Source organism: Anomaloglossus baeobatrachus, chromosome 6 (assembly GCF_048569485.1).
Source record: "Anomaloglossus baeobatrachus isolate aAnoBae1 chromosome 6, aAnoBae1.hap1, whole genome shotgun sequence".
NCBI classification, from domain to species: Eukaryota; Metazoa; Chordata; class Amphibia; order Anura; family Aromobatidae; genus Anomaloglossus; species Anomaloglossus baeobatrachus.
In genome coordinates this window covers 547,405,565-547,426,302 of record NC_134358.1, presented here as the reverse complement: position 1 = coordinate 547,426,302, position 20,738 = coordinate 547,405,565, and the positions used below count along the sequence as shown (strand labels likewise).

Below are 20,738 nucleotides of genomic sequence, written 5' to 3'. Positions count from 1 at the left end.
TCCACCCGAAACTCTGGAGAGTCTCTAGCGCCACGTTCAGGCTGTGTTGGCATGCCTCTTGAGAGGGTGCCTTGACAAGTGGATCGTCCCAGTAAGGATCACAGAGTGACCCTGAGAGTGCAGGACTGCTCCCACTGCTGCCCTGAACTTGGTGAAAACCCGTAGGGCTGTCGCCAGACCAAAGGGCAGGGCTACGAACTGAAGATGCTCGTCTTCAATAACGAAACGTGACAAACGCTGGTGCTCTGGAGCAATCGGCACGTGGGGATAAGCATCCTGATGTCTATTGATGCTAGGAAATCTCCTTGAGACATTGAGGCAATGACGGAGCGGAAGGTTTCATCCGGAACCGCCTGGCCTTCACGTGCTTGGTGAGCAGTTTTAGGTCCAGAACGGAACGGAAAGAGCTATCCTTTTTTGGCACCCCAATCAGATTGGAGGAAAAACCGTGTCTTGTTCCTGAAGAGGAACAGGGATTACCACTCCTTCTCGGGGGGGGGGGGGGGTGGGAAAGTTCTGAAGAATCGAGCCGGAGGACGAGAACAGAACTCTATCCTGTACACGTGAGACACAATGTCTCTCACCCACCGGTCTGTGACCTGTGGCAGCTAAATGTCGCCAAGCGGGAGAGTCTGCCACCAACCGCGGATGCGGAGAGAGAGAGAGCTGAAATTCATGAGGAGACCGCCTCGGTAGCGGTTCCTCCGGCTGCCTTCCTTGGGCGTGATTGAGCCCGGCCGGATTCTGAGCCCCTCTGAGCCTTTTGAGCCCATTTGGACGAGGACAATTGGGACCTGCCCGAGCCTGGGAAGGACCGAAACCTCAACTGTCCCTCCAGGACAGCATTAATAGGGTAAGTCGCAATGCAGACATTGCGAGGTTAAGGACACCACCTGCGGCACAGATGTACATGTGCTCAAGACCAGCTGCGCAAGACCAGCTGAATAGCTTAGAGTGCCCATACGGCTGCGAATGCCGGAGCAACCGACACTCTGATAGCTTCACAGACAGATTTCAACCAGAGGTCCATCTGTCTGTCAATGGCATCTGTAAGTGAAGTCCCATCTCCACTGCAACTATGGATCTAGCCGCAAGCCTGGAGATTGGGGGATCCACCTTCGGACCCTGGGTCTAGCGCTTGACCACGTCAGGGGGAAAGGGATAACGTGTATCCTTAATACGTTTGGAGAAACGCTTATCTGGTAAGCGTGGTGTTTCTGAACTGCTTCTCTGAAGTCAGCGTGGCCAGAAAAGTACTCAATATACGCATGAGATACTGAAAAGGGATTTCTCCTGCTGTGAAGCTGACTCCTCCACTGGGGGAGCTGAGGGAGAGATATCCAACATTCCATTGATGGACGCTATAAGATCATTCACTATGGCGTCACCATCCGGTGTATCCGGATTGAGAGCGGTGTCAGGATCAAAGCCCTGATCAGCTACGTCTGCCTCATCATACAGAGAGCCCTCCAGTGATGAAGCCGAGTGCCGCACCCAGCGAGCTAGCTTAGGCTGTCTGGGACTGTCGTCCGTGTCAGAGCCTTCACCCTGGAATGTGATTATGTTCCAAAAGAGGGTGGCCAGGGAGCATTAATCAAGATTGCCCATGGCCTGTCTGGACTGCAAAGTCTCTATCCCAGGACAATCTATCAGCCGAAACTGCAACTCCGTCCCTGTCCCTGGACAGGGTTCACAGGTGGTTCCTTTGGCCACCTCTAGTAGAGACCTCGGCTGACCCAGTGCTACAGGGTAGCATTGGCCACAATGGGGGTCAGTGTAACCTGCCGGTGGAACAGTATCACGTGCAGAAAAAACAGCATAGAAAGCCTGTGTTGCTTTTTTGCTGCTGAAGTCTAGCCATCTAGGAGAATATAGCCAAGAATAGCGACCGTACATGCAATGTATAGCATACAAGCATAAGTACAAATGAACACTTCAGCACATGCAATACAAGCAGCATAGAAAGCCTGTGCCTTGGCACCCCTGCTTTTTTGCTGCTGTTGTCCAGCCATCTAGGAGAATATAGCCCAGAATAGCGACCGTACAGTGCAATGTATAGCATACAAGCATAAGTACAAATGAACACTGCAGCACATGCAATACAAGCAGCCTATAAAGCCTGTGCCTTGGCACCCTTGCTTTTTTGCTGCTGTTGTCTAGCCATCTAGGATAGTATATAGCCAAGAATAGCGACCGTACAGTGCAATGTATAGCATACAAGCATAAGTACAAATGAACACTTCAGCACATGCAGTACAAGCAGCAAAGAAAGCCTGTGCCTTAGCACCCTTGCTTTTTTGCTGCTGTTATCTCGCCATCTAGGAGGGCATATAGCCAAAAATAGCGACCTACAGTGCAGTGTATAGCATACAGGCATAAAATACAAATGGACACTTCGGTATTTAGTGGGGTCAGCACTTCAGGTGCTGCTTACCGCCCGCCTATAACGCGGGTGTGTGGTCGCCAGAGCCCTGTGACTGGTTGCCCAGAGCTTGTCTCCGTTCCCCAGCTCGGACTGCGTGCAGGAATGGCTGCCGGCGTCCTGAGAAGAGGGGCGGGCCGTGGGCGTGCCCCAGACAAGAGCGGGAAACTGGCGTCCCACTGTGTCCAGTGAAGGGGGCTGGAGAATGCAAAGCAGACTCCATCCCTCGGCGCTGACTGTTTGTACAGCGTCCCGCCTCTCCCCTGACTGGCAGGGCTGGGGGCGGGAACGAAACGAAAACTAGGCCGCAAAGCCGGGGACTCGAGTAATAAGCGCGGCCGTCCTTGTGCACGGCCAGCGCGGAAGTCCCCGGCGCACCACAAGTCCCAGCCGCGCCACAGTGTAAAAAACACCCAGCAGCGGCCGGCGCGGCAGTTCCCAACACATAAATTCACTCAGCAAAGCTGCAGTGAATAATAGCACGAGCGCTCCGCGCTGTTGCCCCCGGCGCACAAACACTCCCAGCAATGTTGGTGTGTGTGTGCGCGCTTGCCCGGGGACACAGAGTACCTTAATGTAGCAGGGCCCTGTCCCTGACGATACTCAGCTCCATATCCAGCAGGTTCTCTGGGTCTGTGGATGGAGCCCGGTCTCAGTGCCTGGAGACCTGTAAGATCCCACTTCACCAGAGCCCTCAGGGGGGATGGGGAAGGAAAGCAGCATGTGGGCTCCAGCCTCCGTACCCGCAATGGGTACCTCAACCTTAACAAACACCCGACAAGAGTGGGGTGAGAAGGGAGCATGCTGGGGGCCCCATATGGGCCCACTTTTCTTCCAACCGACATAGTCAGCAGCTGCTGCTGACTAAAAACAGTGGAGCTATGCGTGGATGTCTGACCTCCTTCGCACAAAGCTTGAAAACTGAGCAGCCCGTGATCCCACGGGGGGTGTATACCCAGAAGGGGAGGGGCCTTACACTTTTTAGTGTAATGCTTTGTGTGGCCTCCGGAGGCAGTGCTATACACCCAATCGTCTGGGTCTCCCAATGGAGCGACGAAGAAAAAGTGTAAATCAGGAAAAAGGAATAACGGAACCAATAACCTCAAATTACATACAGTTATTACATAAATGAAGAAAGGAGCTTCCGGAGGTGTAATCTACTCGCCTTTTACACCACAGTCCACTGGCTTCACAAAAGCATTTTTATATTAAATGAGGACTTTAAAGTAGAAAGGAGGAAAAAAATTCTTATAGCTGAATGGTACAGATACAGTCATGGCCGAAAGTGTTGGCACCCTTGAAATTGTTCCAGAAAACAGTAGTATTTCTCCAAGAAAATTCTTGCAATTACACGTTTTGTTATACACGTTTATTTCCTTTGCATGTATTGGGACAACACAAAAAAAAAAAAACACAAAAACAAAAAAAAAAACGTAAAAAAGGCAAATTTCACACAAAACTCCAAAAATCGTCCAAAATTGTTGTCCCCTTCACCTTAATATTTGGTTGCTCACCCTTTACCCTTTGGAATAAATAACTGCAATCAGTCGCCTCCTATAACCGTCCCAAGCTTCCTACTCCTCTCACCTGGAATCTCGGACTCTTCTTTATAAACTTCTCCGGGTCTCTCATATTTGAAGGCGTCTTCTCTTCTCCCAACAGCAATTTTAAGATCTCTCCACAGGAGTCAATGGGATTTAGATCTGGACTCATTGCTGCCACTTCAGAACTCTCCAGCGCTTTGTTTCCATCCATTTCTGGGGCTTCTTTTGTGTATATTTGGGGTGATTGTTCTGTTGGAAGACCTATGACCTAGGAGGCAAACCCAGAATTCTGACACTGGGCACTACATTAAGATCTAAAATCCTTTGGTAGTCTTCAGATTTCATGATGCCTTGCACACAGTAAAGTCACCCACTTCTAGAGGCAGCAAAATATCACTGACCTCCACCATATGTGACTGTAGGTACGGTGTTCTTTTCTTTGTAGGTTTCATTCTGTTTTTGGTAAACAGTAAAATAATGTGCTTTACCAAAAAGACTCATCTTGGTCTCATCTGTCCACAAGACGCTTTCCTAGAAGAATTTTGGTTACTCACGTACATTTTGGCAAACTGCAGTCTAGCTTTTTTTATAACTCTGTCAGCAGTAGGGTCCTCCTGGGTCTTTTCCATAGCGTTTCATTTCATTCAAATGTGGACGGATAGTCCGCGCTGACAGTGGGATTTCTTTGATACTTGATTGGGGCTTATCCACCGTTCAGACTATACTGCGTTGCAACCCTTCATCAATTTTTCTCTGCCGTCCACATCCAGGGAGATTAGGTACAGTGCCATGGGTTGTAAACTTCTTGACTATGTTGCACACTGTGGACAAAGGAACATCAAGATCTCTGGAGATTGAGTTGTAACCTTGAGATTGTTGATATTTTTCAACAATTTTGGTTCTCAAATCCTCAGACCGTTCTCTTCTCCTCTTTGTGTTCTCCATACTTTGTGTGGCACACACACACACACACACACACACACACACACAATGCAAATATTCAGTCAACTTCTCCCATTATTATCTGATTTCAGGTGTGATTTTCATATTGCCCACACCTATTACCTGCCGCAGGTGGGTTTGAACGATCATCAATTGCTTGAAACAAAACGGTTTACCCACAATTTTGGAAATGTGACAATTTGGCAGTCCCATTTTTGGGGTTGTGTGTGAAATTATGTCCAATTTGCTTTTTTTTTTTCCTGTCTTTTTTTTGTTCCAATATACACAAAGGAAATAAACGTGTATAACAAAACATGTTTCATTGCAATAATTTTCTGGGTGAAATACTTCATTTTTGGAAACAATTTTAGGGGGGGGCAACATTTTTGGCCTTGACTGTGTACCGCGCCGATTACTCGATTACAAAGGTAAAAAAAGACAATATATGTGAAACACTGCACTACTTGATCCTGGACTAAATACACTTCACATCTTTAAACCTTCAGGACCATTTGTTTGGAAAGCATTAGTTCCCATTAAAGTTAATAAAAAAAAAATATTAATAATTACAAAATTATATTTTTATCCAAAATTTCTTACTATCTGGCACAGAACTGCAACAGCATAATAAAACCAAACAGAGAGAACCGAATAATTGGCTCTACTCCACCACACTATACTTCTATGGTACTATCCAAGAACGGTCAGATCATCCCAAACAATTAATAATCTGGCAGAGAATTCCCCCCAACCCCCCCCCCCATGCCTCCTAACACAAAAAAAAAACAAAACTAAGAAATACTAGGCTATTCTACAACATTGAACGGGATTTTCCAGCAAACGAAAAGTATTCTTAAAAGAAATGTGACCAGATACATAAATCGAAAAACACTTACCTCTCCCCCCCATAGATCAAATTTTTGATTTTCACCCCATCCCCACTATTTAGCTCTGCCAATCTATGGCCGCAGGTGCTAAATATGAGCCGATCCGGCCATTTCCGTTGTGCCAAGATGGGACAAAAAAGCTCGGTGGAGCACTAGAACATGATCTGTGAAGGTATTAATACTTCTATTTCATTTTTTAACCCTTTTAAGAATATTTTAGGTCGACTGGAAAACCCTTTTAAGATCGTTACGAGTCCGGTCCGTTGTCTCGGCCATTCTCCAGAAGCCCTTTAGGCTCTATCCTTGCACAGTACAGCCTGTAAGAAGACTTTGATGGGTTTGCAGTAATGAGTTACTTAAAGGGAACTTGTCAGATCCAATATACACCTAGAACCACGAGCAGTTCTGAGTGCATATTGCTAATCCCTGCCTAACCGTCCCAGCCTATAGTAACATACATAAAGAGATATTTAGAAAAAGTATTTCTAAAGATCCTTTATGATATGCTAATGAGCGCAGGGACTAGTTGTGAGGGCGTTAGTTCCCTTGGCTAGTCAGCCCCCTTAGCATGTAAGCACGACCCTGTGGGTGTACTAATATGCTAATGAATATGCAGCGTCACAGGATGGTCGTGCTCAACTCTCTGCTGCCATCGCATCCAACTCCTGGATTTCAGCTCAGTGTGTATGATCCTGGACTTTCAGTCATGCGCATTATGAAGCTGGATGTACGCGTCCCGGTTTCAAACCTGTGTCGTGCGCATGACCGAAAGTCTGGTATCATACATGTGGAGGTGGCACTGAGCTATAGCTTGTTTGTTCAAACGTAATAAGAATATCTGTGTATATAAATAATCAAAATGTAGATGTAGCTGCATAATTATCTGTCTGTCTATGTAGCAATTGCACAGACCTATAGTATAATTCAAAGTTGTATAGTCATGAAGGAGTTAACCAAAGATGATGAAGCCAGAATGTGAAGCTGTAAAAGTGTTATCAGTAATGTTCACACAGAAGGAATGTACGGGAGGCAGGCAATGTGCTGTGAGAAATTGGGGAGTAAAAGCACTCCTTGTTTAGCTTCAAGGTTATTCATGCTTACTTACTGTATAATTGGATCTATCGAATTATACGAGTCAGTTGATGACACTGGCTGAAAGAGAGCATGTCTGTGTGTTCTCTGTCCTATATACATTGATATATTGGCACTGATATACAGTTAATACGGCACCGTCTCTAGATATCCCAAACGAAGACTCCGTTAGCAGTCTTCACCAAAAATTCCTCCCTTGACATACACAGTGGACCGAAATCCAGGAGTTGGATGCGATGGAAGTAGAGAGGTGAGCGCAACCATCCTCTGACGCTGCACATCCATGAGTATTTTAGTACGCTCACAGGGGCGTACTTACATGCTAAGGGGGCCAACTAGCTAAGGGACGCAACGCCCAGAGGACTAGTCCCTGGCCTCATTAGCATATCATAAAGGATCTTTAGAAATACTTTTTCTATAGATCCCTTTATCTAGGCTACTAGATACAGGAACGGTTAGGCAGGGATTAGCAATATGCACCCAGAACTGCTCGTGGTTCTGGGTGCATATTTCATCTGACAGGTTCCCTTTAATTTTGGAGGATCCTAATGATTTTTACATGTAAGAAAAATCAAAATAGTAATGGAATAAAATAAAGCCCATGACTTACAAGACATCTTCCTTGCTAGGATTTTTTTCAAGCCTCAACCCCCGTTTTAAGGAAATTATTATTAAAGTGAGACATTTTTTAGATTTTTGCTTTGCATGTTAATTAAGGGAAAAAAAATGTTTCTGGAATTATACATCCCTGTAACTAGGGACATAAATATGAAAAAATAATAATCACCCAGGGTTATACAACTGGTTTTGACCACGCATGATTTGACAGATCCACTTGACGCCATCATTGCACATGATCAATTATTTCACCGTCTCTTGGACACACAAGACAGGAGGAGTAACATCACCGACAACGTTGTTTAGGCTCCAACCACAAATGCAACCTTGCACTACATCAAGTCTTCTCGTACAAAATAACGCAAGGAGCGGAGGACACGTATTTCAGCATCGTCGCGGGGGGAGGAGGGGAGGGCTGGAGATACCACCACTACATTTTTTTTTTTGTCTAAAAAAACATAAATTACTAAAAAAAAAAGAAAAAAAAAAGTTTAATTGTTACCAAACTAAGGCTACATCATGACTGCATTTTATTAGAAGATAAGATTTCACCCTATGTATTTCTTGGAAAAAAAAAAGAAGAAAAAAAAGGCAATCAAACTCCATAAACTGCAGAAAAGACCAAAGTTCAAGTCAGTTTAAAAGATTAATCGGAAATCCCAAAAAAACAGTAATTCACTTCCTTGCAGTGGTCAGTAACGGCATCTTCATCTGTTTAGGACATCCAAGGGTTCACTTCTAGACAATTTGGTTGGTTGTGTTCATACCAAATGGACTTGTTCGACCCATTCGGTGGAAGGTTCAGGAGTTCTACTCGAGATGTCCTCTGAACTGGTCATACTGCTCGTGACGTCATTTGCGTTGTGTTCGTCGCTCTGTGACAAGGTTTCTGGCGGAGGCGCCGAATCCTCGGAAGCAAATTCGTCAGTTCGCGATTCAGGGTCTTCGTGAATTAGTGCATCCTGAAAAAGTGCATGCTCCTCGGCGACGTCGGGCGCGGGATGTTCACCGGAGCTTCCTGGTGGTAGGTCAACGTCAGTTTCCGAGTTCATAGAAGGAATAAGGGCGATGCTTTGGGGGTTCATGTCATGAAACCAAGCCATAATGTTTCCCAGTAGGTTTTCGCTCATGTTGGGATCTTGACTAGTAGAGTCGAGGTCGCTACTGGACATTGGGGCATCGGTGAATGAGTGTGAATGTATTCGGTCTGATGTATATGGATCGTTACTGGTTCCAAGTCTGACAAGACTCTCGCTGAGTTCTAACAGTTCCGAACTACTGAGTGCCGACCTCGGGTTCTCAATGCTTAACGGGGAAGGGTCCAGCCTAGTGGGCAGAGAAGAACCTATGGCTCCTAACGACGACTCATTATTGAGGAACTGTCTTGTTTCTTCATCCATGTTAAGACCGGATTCTTGCAAAGATAACTGAATGGCCAGAAGGATGTTGGGATCGTCGTCATCTAGCGAGCTCAGTGCCTGGAAGCGAAATGACCCATTAAGTTTGTATCATACAAGGATGTGATCAATGGAAACAGAAAAGTGAAGGACTGGCACCAGAGAGCGACTGAACTCACCGTTGATGTGCCGTGTCTTCTGCTGCCACGAACCTCCAGGGCTTCTGATAAGAATGATAAAGAAAGATGATGAAACAAAAATGAATCCCAGCAATAGTGCCACTAACTTTTGGATAGATATGGCCCTGATTTTGGAAGACAGCAGCCACGTTTTTCTGATCCTTTACAACCCATTTAAGCACTGCATCTCCATTGTAGACTAAAAGTCTGCCATTTTTCTAAAAACACGTCTTCCAGGACAGGCCACCCACCAAAAGAAAAAAAAACAGCTTCTCTATGAAGTTTATACACCATATTGCTGCACCAAATCTGAATCTCTTGGCAATAAAAATAAAAAAAAAAATCGCATCAATACTACATCAAAAGCGCATCATGTTTTGATGCGTTTCTTTGCCAGATGCAGATTTGGTAGAGGAATATAGTGAATAGATTTCAGCACCAAATCTGCATCTCTTTGCAAAAAAAAAACAAAACAAAACACGGTTTTCTGCCAGGATATGCAGATCTGATTGAACTCAGTTATCCTGAAGTGAGGTCACTGAGTTCAGTGAGGTCACCTGCGGTCACAGGTGGGGCACCATGGGAACCTCCAGCTGTGACCGCACAAATTCAGTGACATTACCACTCACAGCTGCAGCTCAGTCAGTCTCTGCCTGCAAGTTCTGAGCTTGCGCACTGCGACTGCAGGATGTAGCCGAGCCAGAATCGTTGTGGTACCTCTTGTGTATTACGTCGGACCTGGGTGTTTGGGGGGGTTAATAAAGTGGTGAAAGAGGGTTTTTTTTGTATTTTATTTCAAATAAACGGATTTTTGTGTACTCACCGTAAAATCGTTTTCTCTTAGCCATCATTGGGGGACACAGGACCATGGGTGTTATGCTGCTTATCCATAGGAGGACACTAAGTAGATGTAAAGATGTTAGCTTCTCCCCTTTATTATACACCCCCTGGCCCAGCCAGGCTACTTCAGTTTTAGTACACAAGTAGTAGGAGAAGAAGTAACAAAAAAAGTGAGTGAATACTCATAACAAAAAAGTACTGAGACAGAAAAAAGCTAAGGCCCAACAGGGCAAAAGGGAGGGTGCTGTGTCCCCCAATGATGGCTAAGAGAAAACGATTTTACGGTGAGTACACAAAAATCCGTTTTTCTCTGACGCCTCATTGGGGGACACAGGACCATGGGACGTCCTAAACCAGTCCATGGGTGGGTAAACAATAAACAAAGCAACCCAAGGACTAGGAACCAGTCCCAGATAGCCAGGAGCACCTACTGAGATAGGTACTTCACTATCGTTTGCAGAATTTTCCTACCTAGGTTCGCCTCAGCCTGGGTATGGACTCAGTAATGCTTTGAAACAGTATGTAGGCAAGACCAGGTCGCAGCCTTACACCTCTGTTCCACTGAAGCCTGATGCCTAATGACCCAAGAGGCGCCAACTGCTCGCGTGGAATGAATCCGCAGCCCACTAGGAATGGGCTTGAATTGCAAGTGGTAGACCTCCTGGATCGCAGCGCGAATCCAGCGACCCAGTGTTGCCTATGAAGCTGCCTCTCCTTTCTTAGACTCCTTGTTCGTCATTCTTGAAAGGCCTATGTTCCTAAAGGGGCTGTCCTGGGTACGTAATATCTGAGAGCCCTCACAAGGACTAGCGAATATAGAACCCTTTCCATCCTATGGACTGGGTGTGGACAAAAGGAAGGCAGAACAATGTCCTCGTTCATATGAAACGGGGAAGTAACCTTCAGAAGAAAATCCGGAAGGGGGCGTAGAACGACCTTGTCCTGATGAAAGATCAGAAAGGGTTCGCGGCCAGAGAGTGCTGCCAGTTCCGAAACTTGTCTGATGGACGTAATCGCCACTAAGAATGTTACCTTCCAGGAGAGAAGAGTAAGAGAAGATTCCTTAAGAGGTTCAAAAGGGGACCTCTGGATACCGTCCAAAACGAGATTGAGGTCCCATGGGTCCAGCGACCGTTTATACAGGGAAACTAGATGGGAAACACCCTTGAGGAAAGTCTTGACTTGCGGATTGCAAGCTAGGCGGTATTGACAGAATATTGAAAGAGATGAAACCTGCCCCTTAAGGGAGCTGAGGGCAAACCCCTTTTGCAACCTGACTGCAAAAAAAAAACCAACAAGAATTCTGGGGATCGCCAGAGGCATAGGTTGGACATTACATTCCCTGCACTGGGAAAGGAAAGTGTTCCACGTACGGTGGTAAATACGGGATGAAGGCCGGCTTTCAGGCACTGTACATGGTGGATATGACCGCAGGAGAGAATCTCGCTCTTGTTAAAGTCCAGGTCTCAATGGCTAGGCCATCAGCTTCAGGGCTCTGGAGTTCTGATGGGAAATGGACCCTTGGGTCAGCAGGTCTGGGATGCTTACGAGGCGCCATGAGCAATTGTACTAATTCAGCATACCAGGCGCACCTGCGCTAGTCCGGTGCTATTAGTATCACCGGGACTCCTTCTGCCTTGATCTTCCTGATAACTCGCGGCAGCAGGGGTAGAGGCGAAAAACATTTAAGGTAGATGGAAACGACTTCAGGAGACTACAGCATCCACGCCAATGGACTGTGGATCACGTGGCCTGGCTAAGAACGCGGTTACCTTTGCGTTCAACCTTGAGGCCATTAGATCCACGTCTGGTGCACTCCAGTGAGTGCAGAAGTGTGGGAACACTTCTGGGTGGAGAAACCACTCTCCGACGGCCAGGCCTTGGCGACTTAGAAGGTCCGCCACCCAGTTCTCTACTCCCGGTATGTGTAACGCTGAAAAACATGGACCCCCGTCGATTAGGCCCAGGTGAAGATCCTGAAGACCTCGAGATAAGCTGTCTTGCTGCTGGTACCTCCCTGCCGATTGACATAGGCCACAGCTGTTGCATTGTCCAATTGGACCCGAATCAAACAACCTGCTAGCAGAAGGGGGGAATGACCTGAGCGCGAGAAGATCGCGCTGATTTTCAAGATGATTTCTGGGAAGGGAAGACTCCTGGGGTGTCCAACGTCCCGAAGCAGTGTGGAGCCAGTACGCTGCTCCTCAGACTAAGAGGCTGGCGTCCGTGGTCAGGAGTAGCCAGTCCACTTGGGGGAGAAAAACTCCTTCTCGATATGGAAGAGGACTGAAGCCACCAGCAAAGCGCATACCTGACTGAAGGTGTCAGGTGAAAAGTTCGTCCAAGGAAAAAGGGCCTCTTGTCCCAGGCAGCTAGAAGTGCAAGCTGCAGTGGGCGGTGGTGTGGCTAAGCGAGCAGCACTGCCTCTATAGCCACCGCTATCCTACCTAGCACTCTCATACTGAATCGTATGGAGCGAGAGGAGTACGTAGAGGGCAGTGTACCGCTTGTTGTAGAGCGGTCGCCTTGTCTTGAGGGGAAAATATCAAGCCCCGAAGAGTGTCCAGGGACATGCCCAGGGAGGTGACGGATTTTGACGGGACCGGGGAGGATTTGACTGGAGTCAGAAGCCGCCCTCAGCGGGATAGGGTGCCCACAGAGATCTGCACGCTGGTTGAGCCCTTGATGAGGAGGCCATCCAAGCAAGGCAGAACAGCCACTCTCCTGGCGTGAAGGGCACTCATGGTGGCCGCCATGACCTTAGTTAAGACCCTTGGTGCTGTGGCAGAACCGAGGGTAGGGCCACAAATGGAACAAAGAAGGGAATTTTGTTACTTACCGTAAATTCCTTTTCTTCTAGCTCCTATTGGGAGACCCAGACGATTGGGTGTATAGCTACTGCCTCCGGAGGCCACACAAAGCACTACACTAAAAAGTGCAAGGCCCCTCCCCTTCTGGCTATACACCCCCAGTGGGATCACTGGCTCACCAGTTTTAGTGCAAAAGCAAGAAGGAGGAAAGCCAATAACTGGTTTAAACAAATTCACTCCGAGTAATATCGGAGAACTGAAAAACCGTTCAACATGAACAACATGTGTAACCGAAACAACCCAAAAATCCCGAAGGACAACAGGGCGGGTGCTGGGTCTCCCAATAGGAGCTAGAAGAAAAGGAATTTACGGTAAGTAACAAAATTCCCTTCTTCTTCGTCGCTCCATTGGGAGACCCAGACGATTGGGACGTCCAAAAGCTGTCCCTGGGTGGGTAAAGAAATACCTCATGTTAGAGCTGCGAAGACAGCCCTCCCCTACGGGGAGGCAACTGCCGCCTGCAGGACCCTTCTACCTAGGCTGGCGTCCGCCGAAGCATAGGTATGCACCTGATAATGTTTGGTGAAAGTGTGCAGACTCGACCAGGTAGCTGCCTGGCACACCTGTTGAGCCGTAGCCTGGTGTCGTAATGCCCAGGACGCACCCACGGCTCTGGTTGAATGGGCCTTCAGCCCTGATGGAACCGGAAGCCCAGCAGAACGGTAGGCTTCAAGAATTGGTTCTTTGATCCATCGAGCCAGGGCGGCCTTAGAAGCCTGCGACCCTTTGCGCTGACCAGCGACAAGGACAAAGAGTGCATCCGAACGGCGCAAGGGCGCCGTGCGGGAAATGTAGATTCTGAGTGCTCTCACCAGATCTAACAAATGTAAATCGTTCTCATACCGATGAACTGCATGAGGACAAAACGAAGGCAAGGAGATATCCTGATTAAGATGAAAAGAGGATACCACCTTCGGGAGAAACTCCTGAATGGGGCGCAGCACTACCTTGTCCTGGTGGAAGACCAGGAAGGGAGTCTTGGATGACAGCGCTGCCAGCTCAGACACTCTCCGAAGAGATGTGATCGCTACCAGAAAAGCCACTTTCTGGGATAGTCTAGAAAGTGAAACCTCCCTCAGAGGCTCGAAGGGCGGCTTCTGGAGGGCAACTAATACCCTGTTCAGATCCCATGGATCTAACGGCCGCTTGTACGGGGGAACGATATGGCAAACCCCCTGTAGGAACGTGCGCACCTTAGGAAGGCGTGCCAAACGCCTCTGAAAAAAAGACGGATAGCGCCGATACCTGACCTTTAAGGGAGCCGAGCGCCAAACCTTTTTCTAACCCAGATTGCAGGAAGAAAGAATGGTAGGCAATGCAAATGGCCAGGGAGACACTCCCTGAGCAGAGCACCAGGATAAGAATATCCTCCACGTTCTGTGGTTCTTAGCGGACGTGGGCTTCCTAGCCTGTCTCATGGTGGCAACGACCCCGTGGAATAATCCTGAAGACGCTAGGATCCAGGACTCAAAGGCCACACAGTCAGGTTCAGGGCCGCAGAATTCCGATGGAAAAACGGCCCTTGGGACAGTAAGTCTAGTCGGTCTGGTAGTGCCCACGGTTGGCCGACCGTGAGCTGCCACAGATCCGGATACCACGCCCTCCTCGGCCAGTCTGGGGCGACGAGTATGGCGCGGCTGCAATCGGATCTGATCTTGCGTAGCACTCTGGGCAAGAGTGCCAGAGGTGGAAACACATAAGGGAGCCGGAACTGCGACCAATCTTGCACTAGGGCGTCTGCCGCCAGCGCTCTTTGATCGCGAAACCGTGCCATGAAGGTTGGGACCTTGTTGTTGTGCCGGGACGCCATTAGGTCGACGTCCGGCCTTCCCCAGCGGCGACAGATTTCCTGAAACACGTCCGGGTGAAGGGACCATTCCCCTGCGTCCATGCCCTGGCGACTGAGGAAGTCTGCCTCCCAGTTTTCTACGCCGGGGATGTGAACTGCGGATATGGTGGAGGCCGTGGCTTCCACCCACATCAGAATCCGCCGGACTTCCTGGAAGGCTTGCCGACTGCGTGTCCCTCCTAGGTGATTGATGTATGCCACCGCTGTGGAGTTGTCCGACTGAATTCGGATCTGCTTTCTTTCCAGCCACTGCTGGAAGGCTAGTAGGGCAAGATACACTGCTCTGATTACCAGAACATTGATCTGAAGGGTGGACTCCTGCTGAGTCCACGTACCCTGAGCCCTGTGGTGGAGGAAAACCGCTCCCTACCCTGACAGACTCGCGTCTGTCGTGACCACCGCCCAAGACGGTGGTAGGAAGGATCTTCCCTGTGATAATGAGGTGGGAAGAAGCCACCATTGCAGAGAGTCCTTGCCGTCTGTGAAAGGGATACTTTCCTGTTCAGGGATGTTGACTTCCCGTCCCATTGGCGGAGAATGTCCCATTGAAGTGGACGCAGATGAAACTGCGCAAACGGAACCGCCTCCATTGCCGCCACCATCTTCCCGAGGAAGTGCATGAGGCGTCTTAAGGAGTGCGACTGACCTTGAAGGAGAGTCTGCACCCCAGTCTGTAGTGACCGCTGCTTGTCCAGCGGAAGCTTCACTACCGCTGAGAGGATATGAAACTCCATGCCCAGATACGTTAGTGATTGGGTCGTGACAGATTTGACTTTGAGAAGGTGATGATCCACCCGAACGTCTGGAGAGTCTCCAGCGCAACATTCAGGCTGAGTTGGCATGCCTCTTGAGAGGGTGCCTTGACAAGTAGATCGTCCAAGTAAGGGATCACAGAGTGTCCCTGTGAGTGCAAGACTGCTACCACTGCCGTCATGACCTTGGCGAACACCCGTGGGGTTGTCGCCAGCCCGCATGGCAGAGCTACGAACTGAAGATGGTCGTTTCCTATCACGAAACGTAGAAAAACATTGGTGCTCTGTAGCAATCGGCACGTGGAGATAAGCATCTTTGATGTCTATTGATGCTAGGAAATTTCCTTGAGACATTGAGGCAATGACGGAGCGGAGGGTATCATCCGGAACCGCCTGGCCTCCACGTGCTTGTTGAGCAGTTTTAGGTCCAGAACGGAACGGAAAGAGCCATCCTTTTTTGGCACCACAACCAGATTGGAGGAAAACCGTGTCTTGTTCCTGAAGAGGAACCGGGATTACCACTCCTTCTGCCTGCAGAAGAGCATCTGCTCGGTGGGGAGGTGGGGACGTTCTGAAGAATCGAGTCGGAGGACGAGAACAGAACTCTGTCCTGTGCACATGGGCACACTGTCCCTCACCCACCGGTCTGTGACCTGTGGCAGCTAAATGTCGCCAAAGGCGAGCGAGTCTGCCATCAACCGCGGATGCGGAGAGATGAGAAAGCTGAGAGTCATGAGGAGACCGCCTTGGTAGCGGTTCCTCCGGCTGCCTTCCTTGGGCGTGATTGAGCCCGGCCGGAAGCTGAGCCCCTCTGAGGCTTTTCAGCCCTTTTGGACGAGGACAATTGGGACCTGCCCGAGCCTGGGAAGGACCGAAACCTCGACTGTCCTTCCAGGACAGCATTAATAGGGTAAGTCGCAATGCAGACATTGCGAGGTTAAGAACACCACCTGCGGCACAGATGTACATGTGCTCAAGACCAGCTGCGCAAGAACAGCTGAAAAGCTTAGGGTGCCCATACGGCTGTGAATGCCGGAGCAACCGACATGCCGATAGCCTCATAGACAGATTTCAACCAGAGTCCATCTGTCTGTCAATGGCATCTGTAAGTGAAGTCCCATCTCCACTGCAACTATGGCTCTAGCCGCAAGCCTGGAGATTGGAGAATCCACCTTTGGACCCTGGGTCCAACGCTTGACCACGTCAGGGGGAAAATGATAACGTGTATCCTTAATACGTTTGGAGAAAACGCTTATCTAGGAAGCGTGGTGTTCCTGGACTGCTTCTCTGAAGTCAGCGTGGCCAGAACAATACTCAATATACGTTTGAGCTACTGAAATGGGACTTCTCCTGCTGTGAAGCTGACTCCTCCGCTGGGGGAGCTGAGGGAGAAAAGATCCAACATTCCATTGATGGACGCTATAGGATCATTCCTTATGGCGTCACCATCCGGTGTATCCGGAGTGAGAGCGGTGTCAGGATCAAAGTCCTGATGAGCTACGTCTGCCTCATCATGCAGAGAGCCTCCTGGGACCCCCCCCGGAGCACCGATTTTATTCCAAATGAGGGTGGCCAGGGAGCAATGATCCAGATTGCCCATGGCCTGTCCGGACTGCAAGTCTCTATCCCATTGCAACTCCATCCCTGTCCTTGGACAGGGTTGAGAGGTGGTTCTTTTGGCCACGTCAAGTAGAGACCCCGTGCTACAGGGGAGCATTGCACACAATGGAGTTCAGTGCCGTGGAACAGAGTCACATGCAGTAAAAAACAGCATCGAAAGCCTGTGTAGCTTATATGCTGCTGCCGACTTATAGAGCCAAGAATGGCGACCGTACAGTGCAATGTATATCATACAAGCATAAAGTACAAATGAACACTGCAGCACATGCAATACAAGCAGCATAGGAAGCCTGCTTTTCTGCTGCTGTAGACTAGCCATCTAGGGGAATATAGCCCAGAGTAGCGACCATACAGTGCAATGTATAGCATACAAGCATAAGTACAAATGAACACTGCAACACCTGCAATACAAGCAGCATAGAAAAAACCTGTGCCTCAGCACCCCTGCTTTTCTGCTGCTGTAGTCTAGCCATTCTATGGCGAATATAGCCAAGACTAGCGACCGTACAGTGCAGTGTATAGCATACAAGCATAAATACACATGAACACTTCAGTACGTGCAATACCCGCAGCCTAGAAAGCCTGTGCCTTAGCACCCATGCTTTCCTGCTGCTGATGTGTCGCCATCTAAGAGGGCATATAGCCAAAAATAGCGACCTATGCAGTGTAAGCACAAAATACAAATGGACAAAACTGCGGTATTTAGTGTCAGCACTTCAGGTGCCGCTTACCGCCCGCCTATAAGCGGGTGTGTGGTCGCCCTAGTCCTGTGCCTGGTTGCCCAGAGTCCGAGTGTCGCCATCTAAGATCAGCTCGGACTGCAGGAATGGCTGCCGGCGTCCTTCTCCAGCTCGTGTGAGTAGGGGCAGGCCGTAGGCGTGCCCCAAGTCAGAGCGGGAAACCGGCGTCCCACAGTGTCCAGTGAGAGGGCTGGAGCATGTAAATAAGGCTCCAGCCCTCGGCGCTGCTGATTGTACAGCGTCTCTCCCCTACCCTGATTGACAGGGTGGGGGCGGGAACGAAGCGGAGCTAGGCCGCAAAAGCCGGGGACTGGATTTATAAGCGCCGCCGCCGTAAAAGCGCGGTCGGTGCTAAGTCCCCGGCGCACTACAAGTCCCAGCCGCGCCGCCGCTCCCGGAGCGTCCGGCGCGGTAGTTCCCAATAAATAAAGTCACTCAGCTAGGCTGCAGTGACTGTAACCGTTTACTGTCCCCGGCGCACTAGCACACCCAGCAAGTCTGGAGTGTGCTGTGCCTGTGTGTACGGGGACACAGAGTACCTGAATGGTGCAGGGCCATGTCCCTGAACGGCACTCCCGCTCCACATCCAGCAGGTTCAATGGGTCTGTGGATGGAGCCCGGCCTCAGGGCTTTGGGGCCGGTAAGATCCCACTTCCTCAGAGCCCCTCAGGGGGATGGGGAAGGAAAACAGCATGTGGGCTCCAGCCGCCGTACCAGCAATAGGTACCTCAACCTTACAAACCACCAGTGGGGTGAGAAGGGAGCATGCTGGGGGCCCCATATGGGCCCTCTTTTCTTCCATCCGATATAGTCAGCAGCTACTGCTGACTAAACAGTGGAGCTATGCGTGGATGTCTGACCTCCTTCGCACAAAGCAGAAAACTGGTGAGCCAGTGATCCCACTGGGGGTGTATAGCCAGAAGGGGAGGGGCCTTGCACTTTTTAGTGTAGTGCTTTGTGTGGCCTCCGGAGGCAGTAGCTATACACCCAATCGTCTGGGTCTCCCAATGGAGCGACGAAGAAAGAAGGGAATTTTGTTTACTTACCGTAAATTCCTTTTCTTCTAGCTCCAATTGGGAGACCCAGACAATTGGGTGTATAGCTATGCCTCCGGAGGCCACACAAAGTATTACACTAAAAGTGTAAAGCCCCTCCCCTTCAGCCTATACACCCCCCGTGCTGCCACGGGCTCCTCAGTTTTGGTGCAAAAGCAAGAAGGAGGAAAAAATTATAAACTGGTTTAAAGTAAATTCAATCCGAAGGAATATCGGAGAACTGAAACCATTCAACGTGAACAACATGTGTACACAAAAACAGGGGCGGGTGCTGGGTCTCCCAATTGGAGCTAGAAGAAAAGGAATTTACGGTAAGTAAACAAAATTCCCTTCTTCTTTGGCGCTCCATTGGGAGACCCAGACAATTGGGACGTCCAAAAGCAGTCCCTGGGTGGGTAAATAATACCTCATAATAGAGCCGTAACGGCTCCGTCCTACAGGTGGGCAACCGCCGCCTAAAGGACTTGCCTACCTAGGCTGGCATCTGCCGAAGCATAGGTATGCACCTGATAGTGTTTCGTGAAAGTGTGCAGGCTCGACCAGGTAGCTGCCTGACACACCTGCTGAGCCGTAGCCTGGTGTCGCAAGGCCCAGGACGCTCCCACGGCCCTGGTAGAATGGGCCTTCAGCCCTGAGGGAACCGGAAGCCCCGAGGAACGATAAGCTTCGAGAATTGGTTCCTTGATCCACCGAGCCAGGGTTGATTTGGAAGCTTGTGTCCCTTTACGCTGGCCAGCGACAAGGACAAAGAGTGCATCCGAGCGGCGCAGGGGCGCCGTACGAGAAATGTAGACTCTGAGTGCTCTCACCAGATCTAACAAGTGCAAATCCTTTTCACACTGGTGAACTGGATGAGGGCAAAAAGAAGGTAAGGAGATATCCTGATTGAGATGAAAGGGGGATACCACCTTAGGGAGGAATTCCGGAACCGGACGCAGAACCACCTTGTCCTGGTGAAACACCAGGAAAGGAGCTTTGCATGACAACGCTGCTAGCTCAGACACTCTCCGAAGTGAAGTGACTGCTACTAGAAAAACCACTTTCTGCGAAAGGCGTGCGAGCGAAATATCCCTCATTGGCTCGAACGGCGGTTTCTGAAGAACCATCAGCACCCTGTTCAGATCCCAGGGTTCTAACGGACGCTTGTAAGGAGGGACAATGTGACAAACCCCTTGCAGGAACGTGCGTACCTGTGGGAGTCTGGCCAGGCGCTTCTGAAAAAACACAGAGAGCGCAGAGACTTGTCCCTTAAGGGAGCCTAGCGACAAACCCTTTTCCAATCCGGATTGAAGAAAGGACAGAAAAGTGGGCAAGGCAAATGGCCAGGGAGAGAAACCCTGAGCAGAGCACCAAGATAGGAATATCCTCCACGTCCTGTGGTAGATCTTGGCGGACGTTGGTTTCCTAGCCTGTCTCATGGTGGCAATGACCTCTTGAGATAATCCTGAAGACGCTAAGATCCAGGACTCAATGGCCACACAGTCAGGTTGAGGGCCGCAGAATTCAGATGGAAAAACGGCCCTTGAGACAGCAAGTCTGGTCGGTCTGGCAGTGCCCACGGTTGGCCGACCGTGAGATGCCACAGATCCGGGTACCACGACCTCCTCGGCCAGTCTGGAGCGACGAGGATGGCGCGGCGGCAGTCGGCCCTGATCTTGCGTAACACTCTGGGCAACAGTGCCAGAGGGGGAAACACATAAGGAAGCTGAAACTGCGACCAATCCTGAACTAAGGCGTCTGCCGCCAGAGCTCTCTGATCGAGCCATGAATGTTGGGACCTTGTTGTTGTGCCGTGACGCCATTAGGTCGACGTCCGGCATCCCCCAGCGGCAACAGATCTCCTGAAACACGTCCGGGTGAAGGGACCATTCCCCTGCGTCCATGCCCTGGCGACTGAGAAAGTCTGCTTCCCAGTTTTCTACGCCCGGGAT

The 20,738-nt window shown here is 49.6% G+C and overlaps 1 protein-coding gene across 1 annotated transcript in view; it reads right to left on the bottom strand.

The window, feature by feature from the left end:
• Positions 1-7,409: 7,409 nt before the first annotated feature.
• ANKIB1 (ankyrin repeat and IBR domain containing 1) overlaps positions 7,410-20,738 on the bottom strand; it is a 151,900-nt gene continuing 138,571 nt past the window's right edge. The window contains exons 19-20 of the mRNA XM_075315635.1: positions 9,082-9,125; positions 7,410-8,983 (exon numbers count right to left, since the gene is read on the bottom strand). Of these exons, the coding sequence (XP_075171750.1) occupies positions 8,267-8,983; positions 9,082-9,125 (761 nt within the window). The 3' untranslated portion in view covers positions 7,410-8,266. The remainder of the gene's footprint in view (positions 8,984-9,081; positions 9,126-20,738) is intronic.